At 39.1% G+C, this 16,892-nt stretch overlaps 1 protein-coding gene across 2 annotated transcripts in view; it reads right to left on the reverse strand.

Annotated features, from left to right (window-relative positions):
- Nucleotides 1-8,667: 8,667 nt before the first annotated feature.
- mtm1 (myotubularin 1) overlaps nucleotides 8,668-16,892 on the reverse strand; it is a 122,603-nt gene continuing 114,378 nt past the window's right edge. Inside the window, exons 14-15 of one of the 2 annotated variants that reach the window (XM_059976735.1) lie at nucleotides 15,275-15,448; nucleotides 8,668-12,723 (exon numbers count right to left, since the gene is read on the reverse strand). In XM_059976735.1, the coding sequence (XP_059832718.1) occupies nucleotides 12,547-12,723; nucleotides 15,275-15,448 (351 nt within the window). In that variant the 3' untranslated portion in view covers nucleotides 8,668-12,546. Of the gene's footprint in view, nucleotides 12,724-15,274; nucleotides 15,449-15,952; nucleotides 16,018-16,892 lie in introns of those variants that run through there. The other variant, XM_059976736.1, reaches the window with a different exon arrangement.

The raw sequence follows: 16,892 nt of genomic DNA on the forward strand, positions 1-16,892 counted from the left end.
GACTTACAGTTTGGCAACTGCCAGTCTCCCGTACAACTCTGCCCAGGCCTGCGCCCTGGAAACTTTCCAAGACACAAATCCATGGTCTCTCGAGACTAATGGATGCCTGTTAGAGACTCAGAGGTTTAGAGGTTAGCTAATTCAACGAGCAGTGGGGAGATGTCAGGAAACTAGAATCAGAAAGCTTTACATTTATTGCAGGGAATTTATTGGGGGAAAAATTCAAAGGGACAGGATTTATGTTCACTTGGAAAGACCGGGTATGAATAAAAAAGTCAGTTTGTGCGGAGGAAATTCTGCCTCACAAATCCAACTGAGTTTTTATTTTGAGATAACTAAAGAAAATAAATAATGAAGAAAAAAGTAAGCAGGGACTGTTGGGATTTGCCAGTGGAGCAGGAGATCGCAGAGTGAGTTAGAGACAGCTCCTTTGTGGATTTGCCCACCAGTTTTAAAAAGTGAGCAGGTCCTGTCAGGACTAAGCTGCGGAGCAGAATCTCACTTGGGTTTTTAGTAATTTAGCAAGGGCCAATAAAGAGAAATGAGGTTTCTGTGGAGTGGCCATTATGGGAGTGGGTCAGGTTCAGAGAGGGAGGCTTTGGTTTCACAAGCTTCGGCAAGAACTGGCAGCGGCCCAAGGGTGCTGAATGTTTTGGGATTATTTAGATTATTGTAGATTTTAAGTTTAGGAAATTAGAGCCAAAGGTTCAGCAAGTGTAGGCAGCATGATACTTAAGGCAGTGGACTGCTCCTCCTGTGAGTTGTGGGATTTCAGGGTACCTGACTATATAGAGAATGCAGAGGAGATTTACAATGATGTTGCCTGGATTGGGGAGCATGCCTTATGAGAATAGGTTGAGTGAACTTGGCCTTTTCTCTTTGGAGCGTCGGAAGATGAGAGGTGATCTGATAGATGTGCACAAGATGATGAGAGGCATTGATTGTGTGAATAACCAAAGGCTTTTTTCCCAGGGCTGAAATGGCTAACACGAGGGAGCATAGTTCTAAGGTGCTTGGAAGTAGGTACAGGAGAGATGCTAAGGGTTAGTTTTTCACAACGAGAGTGGTGGATGCTTGGAATAACTGCCAGCGAAGGTGTGGAGGCAGATACAATAGGGTCTTTTAAGAGACACTTAGATAGGTACATGGAGCTTAGAAAAATAGAGGGCTATGCAGTAGGGTCATTCTAAGCAGTTTCTAGAACAGGTTACATGGTCAGCACAACATTGTGGGCCAAAGGGCCTGTGAAGTGCTATAGATTCCTATGTTTCTTACAGTATCCTGAGTAACTACATCTGCAGAAAATGCACCTAAGTTTAGGTCCTGACTAACAAGGTCGAAGAACTGGAGCTGGAGTTGAATGTACCTTAGTCCATCTGGGAGGCTGAAAACCTCCTAGGTGAAACTTTTCTTGAGGTGGTCACACCCAGAGTGCAGGCTTCAGATAGTAGATGGGCAATCACCAAGAGAAGTAAGGGGAGTCAGCGGTGAGTGCAGGGTTCCCCTGTAGCCATTCCCCTCAGCAACAAGAATACCCCTTTGGCCAGCTCTGACACTCAGCAGGGAAGGGTAAAGTCAGGCAAAGTGATAGAAGACTCGATAGGGGGAAGAAAAAGAGATTCTGTGGCTACAAAAGAGAAGCCAGGATGGTGCTAGAGTCCAGGGTGTACTCAGAGATCTTGCAGAATATTCTCAAGAGGGAGGGTGAGCAGCCAGAGGTTGTGGTGCACACTGGCACCAATGACATAGGTTGGAAGTGGGAAGTGATCCTGCACAGTGAGCACAGGGAGTTAGGGAAGAGGCTAAAGAACAGGTCCTCCAAGGTAGTAACCTCTGATTACTCCCGGTGCCATGTGCTAGGAACAAGATGATAGTACAGATGAATGAGTAGCTGAGGAACAGGTGCAGAGGGCAGAGTTTCAGGTTCTTGGACAATCGGAACCTTTTCTGGGGCAGGAATGACCTGTTCAAGATGGACTTGCTGAACCTGGAGGAGAACCAATATCCTAGGCAGGAGGTTCATGACAGCTGTTTGGAAGGGTTTAAACTAGTATGGCAGGGGGATGGGAACCAGAGAACCAGCTCAGAAAATGTAGGGATGAATAGGAAGATAAATGTCAAGGCCAGGAGCAAAGTAATAGATACAATAGTGTTACGAACCCCGTAACTGGGTCACTTACCAGCAAAGATAGAGAGGGCTGTTGAAGTCTGATGATACTATTTTTAACAGTATTTATTAGTAAAAATACACAAAAATAATATCAATGTAAATATACAGATAATATACATCGTCAATACTAAATCTAAAAGTGCGGGTATAATAATAGTCAATAAGAAATAAGCTCTATCATTGTGTAGGGGATAATGTATTGTCCGATGGAAATATAAAAGTCACTCAGTTCATGCAGGCTGCAGCCTTTGGGGACCGCTGGGTTTGCTAGTGTAGGAAAGAGAGAGAGTTTTGGGAGAAAAACTTGCCGGCTTTCCTTTTATGATTTCGATCCGTCAGGAGTCCCATTGGTGTGGCCGTTCACTTGTGGCCTCTCCTTTAGCTAAACCATTCTTCAGTGGTGAGCCCGCCAACCCAGGCAAGGGAGAATGCACACGAGCCCCACTGGCTTTTGCTATAAAACGCTGTCACTGGATTTCCAGCGTTTCTCCTGGTGCGTCTAAAGGGGTTGTCCCCCAGACCCTCTTTTATCCTTACTCACGGGGTCTCAGGTGTCAATCAGGTTGGGATGATGCAATCCCTCAACCAGCCCACTCTGGTCGTCCCCTGAGAGGCTTCAATGAATAGTACAGTACTCAATACACAATTCCGTCTCCAAGAGGCAATGGCCGTTATCAGTGGCTTTGTTTCGCTGAGGCCAGGACACATTCCAAACCTTGTGGATTCTCTCTCATTTCCTGGGTCCCAGACCCAAATTAATAGCGATCTTGCAATTCTCAAAAAGGAGGGGGCAATGTACCCTTTAGCCCCTCAGAGTTGTGGCACATTCGTAACAATAGTATGGGTAGTTTGAAGTATGTGTATTTTAATGCTAGGAGTATAATGGTTAAGGGTGATGAATTTAGAGCATGGATCAGTACTATGATGTGCTCGTTACAGATACTTTGTTGAGAGAGGCAGGAATGGGTGCTTAATATCCCAGGGTTTTGATATTTTAGATACATTGTAATGTGATGTTGCAGCTGTATAGGACCCTGATCAGACTTCACTTGGAGTACTGTGCTCAGTTCTTGTCGCCTCACTACAGGAAGGATGTGGAAGCCATAGAAAGGGTGCAGAGGAGATTTACAAGGATGTTGCCTGGATTGGGGAGCCTGCTTTATGAGAATAGGTTGAGTGAACTCGGCCTTTTCTCCTTGGAGTGGAGGAGGATGAGAGGTGACCTGACAGAGGTATATAAGATGATGAGGGACATTGATCGTGTGGATAGTCAGAGGCTTTTTCCCAGGCCTGAAATGGTTGCCACAAGAGGACACAGGTTTAAAGTGCTGAGAAGTAGGTACAGAGGAGATGTCAAGGGGTAAGTTTTTTATTCAGAGTGGTGGGTGTGTGAAATGGGCTGCCGGCAACGGTGGTGGAGGCGGATACGATTGGGTCTTTTAAGAGGCTTTTAGATAGGTACATGGAGCTTAGTAAAATAGAGGGCTATAGGTAAGCCTAGTCATTTCTGAGGTAGGGACATGTTTGGGACAACTTTGTGGGCCGAAGGGCCTGTATCGTGCTGTAGGTTTTCTATGTTTCTAAAAGTTAAAGAGAGAGGTAAAGTGGGGGGGGGGATTTGCACTACTAATCCTGGACAATAACATAGCTGCACTCAGATGAGACATAATGGAGGCTCATCCACTGTCTATATGGGTAGAAATCAAAGATAGGAGGGGAGCAATCATTCTAAAGGGATTGTGTTACAATTGCCAGCAGGAGATTGACGAACAGATATGCAGGCAGATTAAGGAAAGAGGTAAAAACAATAGGGTTAATGACATGGGGACTTCAACTTCCCTAATATAAACTGGGATGTTCTTAGTATAAGTTGATCAGATGGGGCAGAATTTGTTAGCTACACCCAGGAGGGTTCCTTAAATCAATGTGGATAACCCAAAAGGTGTTGGATAATGAGCCAGGCCCAGTGACTAAGCAGTTAGGGAACAGTGACCACAACAACTTAAGTTTTAAGATTGGTATAGAAAAGGATAAATATGGAACTGCAGGAGTGTATTAAATTGGAGTAGAACAAATTTCAAGAGCATCAGGCAGGATCTAAGGAGAGCTAATTGGAAACTGCTGTTTTTGGGCAAGTTCATACCTGACATGTGGGGGGGTGTTTAAAAATCAACCGCACAGGGTACAGGATAGGTGCAGTATGTTCCAGAAAGAAGGAAGGATGAAGATGGCAAGGTAAGAGAATCTTGAATTGAAAGATTCAATTCAAGATTCAATTGGTTGTTAAGAGAAATTAGTCAAGCAGAAGAAAGAAGAGTATGTAAAGTTGAGGAAGCTAGAATCAATCAGAGCCCGAGAGGATTATAAAGAAACCAGAAAAGAATTAAAGAAGGGAATTAGGAAAGTCAGGAGGGGCCATGAAATGTCCTTGGTAAGTAGGATTAAAGAGAATTCCAATGCATTCTAGGCATATATCAAGAGCAAGAAGGGAGACGGGCAGGACCATTCAAGGATAGAGGTATGGAACATCTGCTTGGATGTGGAGGATGCGGGTGAAGTCCTTAATGACTATTCATCAAGGAGGAGGACATGGATGATAGGAAAATCAGTGCTGAACATACTGATACGGTGGGCTATTTCGAAGTAAAGAAGGTAGTGCTGAGTCTCTTAAAGTGCATTAAGCTGGGTAAGTGCTCAGGGGCTGATGGGATATACGCCAGGTTATTGAGAGAGGCGAGATTGCCAGGGCCTCTCTAGCTACTGACAAGTTCCCAGATGAGTGGTAAGGAAGCTACTGGAGAGAATTCTTAGAGATAGGATTTATGAGCATTTGGAAAGCCATGGCCTAATTAGAGAGAGCCAGCATGGCTTTGTGTGGTGCAAGTTGTGTCTTACTAACTTGTTTCAATTTTTTGCTGAGGTGACAGGGTGATTGATAAAGGTTGAGCTGTGGATGTTGGCTGCATGGATTTTAGTAAGGTGTTTGACAAAGTCCCTCATGGGAGGCCTATCCAGAAGATAAAGATGCATGGGGTCCATGGTGAATTGACTGTTTCGATTCAGAACTGGCTTACCCATAGAAGACAGAGAATAGTGGTTGAAGAGACTTGTTCTAGATGCAGGTCTGTGTCTTGTGGTATTCTGCAGGGATCTGTGCTAGGACCTCTGCAGGTTTGTGATATATACAAAGTGACCTGGGTGAGACTGTAGAAAGGTGGGTTGGGACGTTTGCGGACAATATGAAGATTGGTGTTGTGGATAGTGTAAAAGACTGGCAAAGAATACATTGGGATATAGATACACTGCAGAGATAGGTAGAGAAATGGCAGATGGAGTTTAACCTGCCCAAATGTGAAGTGTTGCACCTTTGGGGTCCAGGTTCATAGCTCCTTGAAAATAACTGCACAGATTGACAGTGTAGTTAAGAAGGCATATGGCATGCTTGCATTTATTACTTGAGGCACTGAATTCAAAAGTCAGGAAATTATGTTGCAAATGAATAAAACTATAATTAGGCCACATACAGTTCTGGTCACCCTATTGTAGGATGTTGAAGCTTTGGGGAAGGCACGGAAGAGGTTTACCAGGATGTTGCCTGGATTAGAGGACATACAAGCTTAAGATTCTTTTCTCTGGAGCAGCAGCGACTGAGGGGATTTGTGATGGAGGTTACAGAATTATGAGAGGCAGAGATGGCGTAGAAAGACATCCTTTTTCCCTGGTTGAAATGTCTAATACCAGAGGTCATGCATTTAAGATGAGAGGGGGTAATTTCAAAGGAGATGTGAGGGACAGGCTTTTTCATGGAGTGGTGGGTTCCTGGATCACACTGCCTGGTGTGGTGGTAGAGGCAGTAATATTAGGGACATTTAAGAGACTTTTTGATAGGCACACAAATGTGAAGAAAATGGAAGGATATGGACATTGTGTAGGCAGAGAGAATAGTGAGCCATTTATAAACACGAGAGGTTCTGCAGGTACTGGAAATCCAGAGTCACCCACACAAAATGCTGCAGGAACTCAGCGGGTCAGGCAGCATCTTTGGAAATGAGTAAACTAGGACCCTTCATCAGGACTGGGAAGGAAGGGGGAAGATGGTGGTGGGGACACCTGGAAGGACTGCTTGGGGTTGGAGGTGAGGGAGGATGTGGATGAGCAGGTGCCAGCTTTCTGCTGCTTGCAGGGATAAGTGCCATGAGGGAGATTAGTGGGGAGTGAAGAATAGGCCTTGAAAAAATTCATTATTCAATTCTTAATTCGGATATAAAGTCTCATAAGGTCTGGGGACCTTTTATTGAGTATTTTCATAACTTTCCTTTTAATTAAGTTTATTTTCAATCCCTTGCTTTCAGCTTTTTTTTGGTAGTAGGCATTATTATCTTGTTTTCAATTGTATTTACAGTCTTGGGGGTTTGAATGTTCTGATTTATATTTTCTACATTTTGTTTTGGTTGGTCTGGAGCTTGTTTGTGGGGTTGGGGGTGGACACTAACTTTACATGACTTCAACTTGGGTGCTTTTTCAATTATTTTATTTTCTATTATATTACTACTGTATGTTTATCTTGCACTGTACTAATTTCCTATTTTGTTTTTGGGGTTTTTTTTTTGTCTGTAGTGTTGTAGAAAATGCATTAAAAAAATCCAAAAAAAAAAGACAAGCCAATCACGGAGGAGTGATCTCTGTGGAAAGTGGAGGGTAGAGGAAGATAAAGGTGTTTGGTGGTAGGGTGCTGTTAAAGATGGCAGAAGTTGCAGGGAATGATGAGCTGGATGCAGAGGCTTGTAGGTAGTAGATAAGGACAAGAGAAATGGAGATGTAGGCAAGGGCAATAAGCCATTTGATTAATAATTTACTTGGCTCAGCACAACTTTGCAGGCCCTTTCCTGTACTGAACTGTTCATGGTTCTATGTTCTAAAACTGATCAAGGTGATAGACATGGTGTGCATTGACTTTAGCAAGGTTTTTGACAAAGTCCTGCTCTATGAATAGTTCTGGTTGCTACATTACAATGAAATGAGGGGATAGCATTAAAAAGTGTACAGAGATTCCTCAAGATATTGCCTGGAATGGAGGGCTTTCCTTTTAAAGAGATTGGATAGCCTAGGACCAGAAGGTGCAGCCTCGCAATACAAGGATGGTCCTCTAGAACAACGAGGAGAAGGAATTGTAATCAGAGGGGGTGAATTTGTGGAATTCATTGCCACAGATGCTGTAGAGGCCAAATCATTGGGTGTATTTCAAACGGAGGCTGATAGGTTCTTGATTAGTAAGGTTGTCAAAAATTACGGGGAATGGGTTTGAGAGGGATAATAAATTAACTATGATGGAATGGTGGAGAAGAGTCAATAGGCCAAATAGCCTAATTCTGCTCCTATATCTTATGGGTTTATTCTTACTGAAACATAGCAAACTTAGGGATGAATCAACATAAGTTTATATAATTCTGAGGGGCATAGATAGAATAGTTAGTCTTGCTCCTAGGCTGCAGACATCTAGTGGCTATAGATACAAGATGAGAAAATTTGCTTAAAGGTGGGGTGGGGGGGGCAAGTTCTTGATTAGATGGTGAGGGTTATACGGAACAAGCTGCCAAGGCAGTAGAAGCAAATACAAACTACTGCCTTTTAAAGGCAATACGAAGGACAAATGAGATTAGCAGAGTTGAGCTGAAGATCCCATTTCTGTGCTGTATAACTCTAACTTAATAGGTTCAAATTAGTTACTTGGAAAATAAAATCTAAATATGCAAAATCCCTTGTCAATCACCAAGTTTACCTTCAGAAACAAAAATAGTTTTGGCTCCAACCACAGGTAAAGTCTGGTGTGCAATAGATATCAACCAAATTCTTTGTTTATATACACTCACAGGAAGTATATTATACCATAATGAAGCACTGGGTCTGGACCCTAAACTATAAATCTCTGCCTCCAATGACTACATCTTTCTATACAACACAAATAAATTTATACAGCAGGTTAAAACTTAAACATGCCTTCATTTTTGGGTATGCATTCAAGCGATAGATATTGTAAGCTCTAGTATATTTCATCCATTATCAAGCACCCCCATTCACCTAGAACATGCCCTCTTCTTGTTGCTACCATCAAGGTGGTACAGGAGCCTGAAGATACACAGTGTTTTAAGAACAACTTACCCTCTGCCTTCAGATTTCTGAATGGACAATGAACCATGTATGCTACCTCACTGTTTTTCTCTCTTTTTGCACTATTTATTCAATTTTTATATATATTTCTTTGGTCATTTATGTTTTTATTATGGATTGCACTGTAATGCTGCCCAAAACAACAGGTTTCACAATGCCAGTGATATTAAAGCTGATTTTGACTGACTCAAAACTGAATATTCTCAGAGCATTGTAACTATCTAGCTTTTATATAATCTGCAAATAATACACCAATTAGTGAAATGAGATGGCTATTCATTGCATCCTTATTTACAACTGAGAAATGAGCATTCAACATAGCAGTGAAATGTCAGAACATCTTAAGATATCTCATTTTTTATTTCTCAATAGTTAAACAGTAGCATCTTTGACTGTACAAGGCAAACATAACATAAATCAATTTTGTATACTGTTTAATTATAAACATCAGTTTTTAATGCAATGTATACAAAGCATGTGAAAAGATTAGTCCCTCATTCTATAGTCTCAAATTACTCCATTATTCTTAAAGTTTCAACTTTGATAAACTGTAATCTTATCCCCTGTTAAATCATGCAGTTTTCAGAAACTGCAGATGTGGAAACAAAAAGCAGAGTGTGAGATTGAAGGCAAATATCCTGAGAAAACAATAAATAGACACAAAAAACAGACATTCAAGAAAATGCAACAAAACAGTAAGGGTGAAATTTGTTGTATTTTTTTTTAAAAGAAATGGTAATGAGATTTTAATAATGTTTTACGGTTTCAAGCTTAAGTCAATTTTCAGTAATGCTAATGAATCCAGGAATTCAACCATCTTGGAAAGTCATTTCTGTCCATTTGACAGTGGCAAAGCATTATTGTCAAGTAAATCTAAACAGGACATAAAAAGAACATGGACACTACATCAAACCACAAAGATATATTCTCAATATTCTGTTAAACCTAATAAATATTTGCAAGTGCTGTTATTTACCTACTGTATCATATTTAATTACATTCATTAACAGTTATAAAACTGATTTTAATGAACATTAAAATAATTTGTTAATTTGATGGAAAGATTTGGAAATCATACTGTGTAAGAGAACACACAAAAGAGATTAACAATGGATTATAGCACACATACAAATACCTCTAATTCAAGTGTTGAATCTTCTAACCCTGCGTAAAACACAGCATCTCAATCCCAGAGTATACCTTAGAATTTTTTTTCATCTATTTACTTGTGCTGCAGTCATATAAGCTCATTTTACATCCGACATATTTCAAAGCAAGTTGTTCTCTACGAGGGCAATATTAAAATTAATACAGTCAGTAGTCACAATGAAATATGTGCATCATACATGAACCTTTTAGTACTTTCTTGTGATCTTATACAAAAACTTGATGAAGAACCAAAACAATAAGAATCAATAATAGCATTTAGCTACAAAATATAGTCTGATTATCAGTAGATTTTGAGAGCATCAGCTTTAAGTAACAGTTTAATCTGCAATAATCTGTTAATCTGTTATAATTAATTACAAATGCTTCATAGCCCACAAAATAAAGGCCTTTGGCTACTACAGATAAAACAATTAAGTAGCTCAATTACTGATTAACCAAAAGGAAAATGATTCAAGCAGCCTGGATTTCTGATGTTTAATAATATTCTTGTGGAGAAATGGAATGATTAATAATGTGCAATTTATGATTTGCAAAGACAACGTGGGCATATTTATTACAAAGTAGATAAAAACAATTAAAGTTTCTAAGCCTTTAATTCGACTTAATTTAACACTGAGACATTGTTAAACTGAGGTAATAAATGGCAGTACGCCTAATTAATCCCTCAAAAAACCCAACAGGAAATATGCCATTGCTACGATGAATGTACAGCAGAAAACTCCAGAAAGCAGCTGTACATTACAGCCTGACAGAAGACAATAGTGGGAACTTTCGATCTTCTTACATGCCTGTTATCCACACCAGATTCTGTTTTGCTGTCTTAACAGCTACAGATGATCCAATCTACTGACTGTGATGGATAGTCATATTTAAAGTTGTCACACATTTCCCAATTGATCTCAGGCTCAGATTTACAATCAAGGAAGTATTTATATTGAAGACAGTATAATGACTTTTGGCCTACAAATGCCTGGGAATTCCAAAGGGTTCAACAGCAACAAAGCAGACCTTGAAACAACCACATTACAAAAAATAAAAACTTCACAAATTTTAGGAAATAGTAATTTTAAGGTCAAACATATTTCTCAAAACTGCCTTTTCAGTTACATTAGAATAACGTATCAATGGCAAAGTCTAGGAAGCAACTAAATTTAATGCAGACCTCTGGAACTTGAAGCAAGCTTGCATCAAGAATCAGTTGGGTATTGTATCAACTTTGAAGTTAGAACTGTGTGTTCAATTTGAGACAAATTGGAAATGCAAAAAAAAAACATCCATACACTTTCCAAACCACGAGTCTTTTTTTAAGTGCAAATATTGTTGACATGCAGGTAAAGTTCTAGATTTTAGAAGGTGAACCCAAAAGCGAAAGCATAACTAATAATCAGCATTGGCCAATATATCATAAGTCCTCCTTTGCTACCATTAAGATCAATACAAGATATTTTACATAGACTTGCACTGACAGGTGAAGCCTTCCACTCTTAACAATATAATTCTTAACAGTCTAAAAAAATGTTAGGTGGTCTGTAATGTGATTTGAATCCACTCTGAAATTATTGAGTGCTGCCAGATTGATTAAACTCAGTTTAATTTACTCTTAAAAATAAGTTATTTTTATGTTAGATACAAAAAGCAAAGCAATTAGGGACTTTTGGGCCTTGCACAACAAACGCGAAATCCTAAACTAATTTTTACATTAAATTTGGCAGATATAAAATGTCCCAAAGCACAATCAAGGTACTATGCTACCCAGAACATCTCTGCAGCACTGGAGGGACTGAGAACTAAAGCCTATAATTACTTTTGATATTTTTAACCTTATCGTGGGCCATTCTTTTGACATCCATTTCTATGTGCATTTTCAGCTTTAACCCCATGTTTATTTTCAGATCCATTGGTATAAGGGTGCCAAACAACGAAAAGTGAGGTAAATCAGTTATTAAAATGCAGCACATTCCAACATCAGTCATTATGCTTTCTAGCCCACAAAAATAAAACAATTTCTAAAACTGAAACTGAATACAACCTTTAAGGGTCAAGTTACGTCAGCATTTCCAGGAAACAATTATTTTGTTTAAATTATGTGTATTTTATTAGAGACAAACAACCCACTATTATGTACAGTAGGCAAGTACACTGGTTGTTTTCATGTAGCTGAGTTGCTCATTCAGGAATGCAGGTGTTCCTGCACTATTGTATTTTTTTTTGTAGGTATAAACCAATAGTTGTGTTCAAGTGTAAGTTTTTATTTATAAAATGTGAGAAAGTCTAGACTGTAAAATACTGAAGTTCATTTTTTATTCAAACCCTGATGTTTGATCATTTAAAAAGCAACACTGTATAATACAGAGGTTTGGAGAACATGACCATCTACCGTCACATACACGGGGAGGTATGGAACAAAAGATGGGCAATGGTGCTAACAGGCAACACCTAATTGGCAGCCCGTGAATCAAGCAGAACACAAAATAAGTTGTTGCCTTAATCAGCCCATTTCGTGCTATGCCCCGAGATCAATTTCCTCTCAATGTGTTTCAAAGACTTTCCTAACCTAGTGCTTATAATGTTTGGCATTGGCTTTTGACTATCTACTTAACACTATGGTAGGGAGCAGTGTAATTTACTGTACAAGCCACAAATGCTATCGAATTAGTTTAACCCATAGAAGCTCGACAGCAGTAAGCCAGACTCCCGCTACTCATTAATTTTGAGATGAGTAATTCCACAGTTTTCTTTATTCAGTGACTAAAAGTCAGCAATGCGGCTGACTTAAACAGAAATAGCAGGACATTAACCCTATGTAAATGGCAGCCTGCTACCATTTCAACTAAGGCACAAGCGTAATTTAGAATAATATATTTATCAAAATAGTTTTAATTCATTTTTGTATAAAGAAGCATTATAGTATTAACATGCAAATAAATCAACACCCCTATCCAGCATTCTTTTAACATGCTGCAGGATAACATTTACAAACTTTTTACAGTTTCTAAAGTAATCCGAGCTACAATGATTCAGATTTCTATATGTGTATCTCAAAGAGTTGTCTGTGATCGTGGAGATATGGGCATTGTAGAAGATGGAGTTGATGAATTAGAAACATGGGGGATCATTCCTGTTGAGGAGTCTGAGATCTGTAGTTCCTCTAGTTTCTTCAATAACTGCTCTCGTATAACCAATAATTCTTTGTATCGCTGTTGAACTGGATCTTGCTGTTCAAAGGAGAACAAGAACACCATTAATAAAAGATTAAGTAATTGGTTATGAGTAAAATGGTGTTATTTTATGACAACATTATAGAAAAAATATTCTCCCACAAAGTTAAAAAGTTCTCTTTATGATTTAAGTTCACAACCTCTTCCAATCCACTCAATCCTTCATGTTCTTGAGCAATGGACCAGATGTTATATATGGCAACTGATGCACAGAGCAATTCAGTAATTACTTGCCTCACCGTGAACACTAAACCAAACCAATTCCATATATTATGACTACACTGGATGTTTGCAGTGCGTGATTTACCTTCTGACTCCTAACAATTCCAATATCTGTAAGGCACAAAAGTGTGATGGATTACTCCCCACTTCAGTACAGTTTCAACAGTATTCAATTAGCTGACTACCATTTCCAACAAAGCAGTCCACTTGAAGGGCATTCCATTCACTCCCTCTGCTATCAGTGTGTTAGCTGCTGCCAAGTATACCAACTACAAGATGTATTGGAGCAACTTGACAAGGCTTCTGTGACATCAGCTGCAGAATCTTTGACCTTTGCTGTCTAGAAAAAAAATGTCAGCAGATATACAGGAATGCCTCTTCCTGTAAGTTCATTTGAAATCACAAACTATCCCAAATGCGAAACCTTCACTGTCACAATGTCAAAAACCCCTGGCAATCCCTGTGTAACAACACTTATCAGATGGACTGCAATGAGAATTAGGCTGAATACAGTAAACAGACAGGTGAACAAAAAAATGGCAAAGAGATCATGCAAAAATAGAATGGAAGCTAATTTAAAAAGGAATGCAAAATTACTCCACGGGCAAGTAAATTATAAGTGGGCAGTAAGAGTAAGGATGAGATTGATTAGGTGCTAAGGAAAGTGAACTTATATACAGGGACAATGCATGTGGCTGGGATACCTAGAAAGTACTTCGTCCTTGTCAAGGAATAGGATGCTAATAAAATCTCAGTGGGACAGAAGGTTGTAGAAACAATAAATAGAATGTCAGGTGAAAAGGTGACATCAAAAAGGCAAGCAAAGCTTAAAATATGAACAGGTTTAAACTGTAGCATCTGAGATTGCCAAGGGATATGAGAAAGGACTTGGCATAATATTTCAAACACCTCTCGATACTGGGAAGGCATCAGAGGACTGAAAAATGAGAAAAGCAATGCCAATGTTCAAAAATGACGACAAGGATACCTTCAATAGCAAGCTATCAGTTTAATCTCAGCCCATAGAAGCTTTTAAAACAAAATTTTGGGAAACAATATCAAGCATCCATAGAAATTTGAATTAATTAAATAAAGCAGCACAGACTAGTCAAAGGCAAACTAAGTATTAAGATTCAAGATTAGCAAAACTGTACCACACAAATTAATGATTAGCTTTAAGAGATATGAGCATCAGTGAAAATCTAGAAGGTGCGTTAGATTTATTTGGGATTAAAAACCACACACACACAAAAAAAATCAGAAGAAAGATTATCCTTTATCATTTAAAGGAAGTGATGGTTGAATGGCACATTCTGCAACAACAGCCTTTGTCATGGAGTAAGCAACAAAATCTCATGCGGGGAATTCATTATCTGATAAGACCATAAGACATAGGAGCAGAATTAAACCATTCTGCTCATTGAGTCTGTTCTGCCATTTCAATATGGGTGATTTATTATCCCTCTCAATCCCATTACCTTTAACGTACTTACCAATCAAGAACCTCCGCATTAAATATACTCAATAACAGCCTCCAGTGCCATCCGTGACAATGAATTCTAGATTCACCACCAAAGAAATTTCTCATCTCTGTTCTAAAGGGAGACCCTTCTATTCTGAGGTTCTGCCCTCTTGTCCTAGATTTGTCCTTATAGGAAACGTACTTTCCATGTCTTCTCTATGTAGGTTTTGCAATATTTGATAGGTTTCAATGGCATACCCCCTCATTCTTCTAAACTTCAACAAGTACAGGCCCAGAGCCATTAATGTCCTGAATCTTCTCTGGTCCTCTCCAATGCTAGCACATCCTTTCTGAGATAAGGGACCCCAAAATGCTCACAATACTCCAACAGTGGTCTGACCAATGCTTTATAAAACAATAAAAGATTAATCATATTGATGGAAATATGACAGATTCAGTCTAAGTTATGATCGAGTTTTAGTAAAACTGCACAATGTACATGTTTTAAGAGCAGAAATCAGGATCAGTGAAAGTATTGTATTTAAATTGAATTGGGTTCATGAGCAGCACATACCATGTTAAAGAATAGCAAAACTAAACAGAAAACTGATCTTTAATCATTTAAAGGAAGAGATGGCTAAAACTGATCTTTAATCATTTAAAGGAAGAGATGGCTAATTCTATACCAACATCCCTTTCCCATGGAGTAAGCAATAATATCTGATATCAGCATCTGGCAAACCAAAGTGCATAACCACAAAAGGAACAACTATCTGGCCATTTTGCACCTTCAAAACCTTACTTGCTCTTACAGAAACACACAGTGCATGAAAGACAATTTGATCTTTCTCATCATCTCCATACCTGTTGTCTGAACCAAGGGTTCCAACGAATGTAATAGTTGACCCAGAGATCCAAATGTCGCATGCTGGCCACTGGGTATAATACACGGTGGTCTTTTGTATAGAAGGGATTGATGTATTTGTCCATATCACTATTAATAAAAGACCACAAGGATACTGTCCTTTTCCGCAATTCCTTCAATTAAGAAAGAAGATAAATGATAATAGATAATGTTGTATAAATACCACTTCTGATTGATGATTATATGGTATATTTTATCTTCAACCATTTCTTAAATGGTTAATATTGTACTGATCAATTTACATTAGTAAAATAGATCTGAACTGAATTATAAGTTTTCAGACAATTACATGGTTATGCTGATATCCAAGAGGAAAGCTGTAATTCAATACCCAAGAACCAAAAGGATAATTAGGATAATTTGTTTTTTATCAGGTCAGAGTCTCAAGTCATATAAAATTTGAAAACATACAAAAGATAGAAATGATAAATTCAGTGAGATACAGAAAAAGACAAGGCAGAGGGAAAGAGAAGTAAAATATTGATAAGCAGCACAGGCCATACAGAGATAGAAAGGGGAATGAGAGAGAGAGAGAGAGAGAGAGAGAAAAAGAGTAAGGGAAGCAAGCAGAAAAGCAGTTCCAGGAAAAGAGACCCACAAAATTAGTGTTTCCTTACATTTATAAAGTGTCTTTAATGCAGTAAAATGTCCCAAGGCACATAACAACGACACAGCAAGTCAACTAGCATGAAAAAAATAATGGCAGCAGAGTTAAAATGGCATTATCGGCACAAAGATACATTCTTTCAATTAAGAGTATGCTGCAATTCTTCCCTTTCTCCAGGAATTTTGTATCTTGAGTTTTGGATTCCAAAATATGACACAAAAGATAATGGAAAACATGTTCTTTATGAGATTCAATTTCAGTTGCTTCCCCACCTCTTCCCTTCCATCTGCTTTCATTAATAGTTGCTGACTCCCCCAATAATAGTCAAAAAATAATGGGAAGTGCACTCAGTGGCCATTTTATTAGGTACAGGAATGGTCATCTGCTGTAGCCCATCCACTTCAAGGCTTGATGCATTGTGCATTCAGAATTGTTCTTCTGCACACCACTGTTATAACATGAGGCTATTTGAATTACTATCACCTTCTTGTCAGCTTGAACCAGTTCGACCATTCTCGTTAACAAGGCACTTATGCCCACAGAACTGCCACTCACTGGAATTTTTTTTTTTGTTTTCATATGATTCTCTGTAAACTCTTGAGACTGTTGTGCATGAAAATCCCAGATCAGCAACTTCTGAGATACTCAAGCCATCCCGTCTGGCACCAACAATCATTCTATGGTCAAAGGCACTTAGATCACATTTCTTCTCCATTCTGAAGTTGGCCTGAAAAACAACTGAACCTCTTGACCATGTCTGCATGCTTTTGTGCACTGAGTTGCTGCCACACAATTATGCCCTTTACAGACATGCAGTAGAGAGCATCCTAACACGCTGCATCACTGTATACCAAATCTGCACTCCGGTGGATAGGAAGGCTCTCTAGTGGGTAGTCAGAACAGCCCAACACATCACCGTCACAGGCTTATCTGCCATCAAAGACATGTGT

This window comes from Hypanus sabinus, chromosome 8 (genome assembly GCF_030144855.1).
Source record: "Hypanus sabinus isolate sHypSab1 chromosome 8, sHypSab1.hap1, whole genome shotgun sequence".
In the NCBI taxonomy this organism is placed as follows: domain Eukaryota; kingdom Metazoa; phylum Chordata; class Chondrichthyes; order Myliobatiformes; family Dasyatidae; genus Hypanus; species Hypanus sabinus.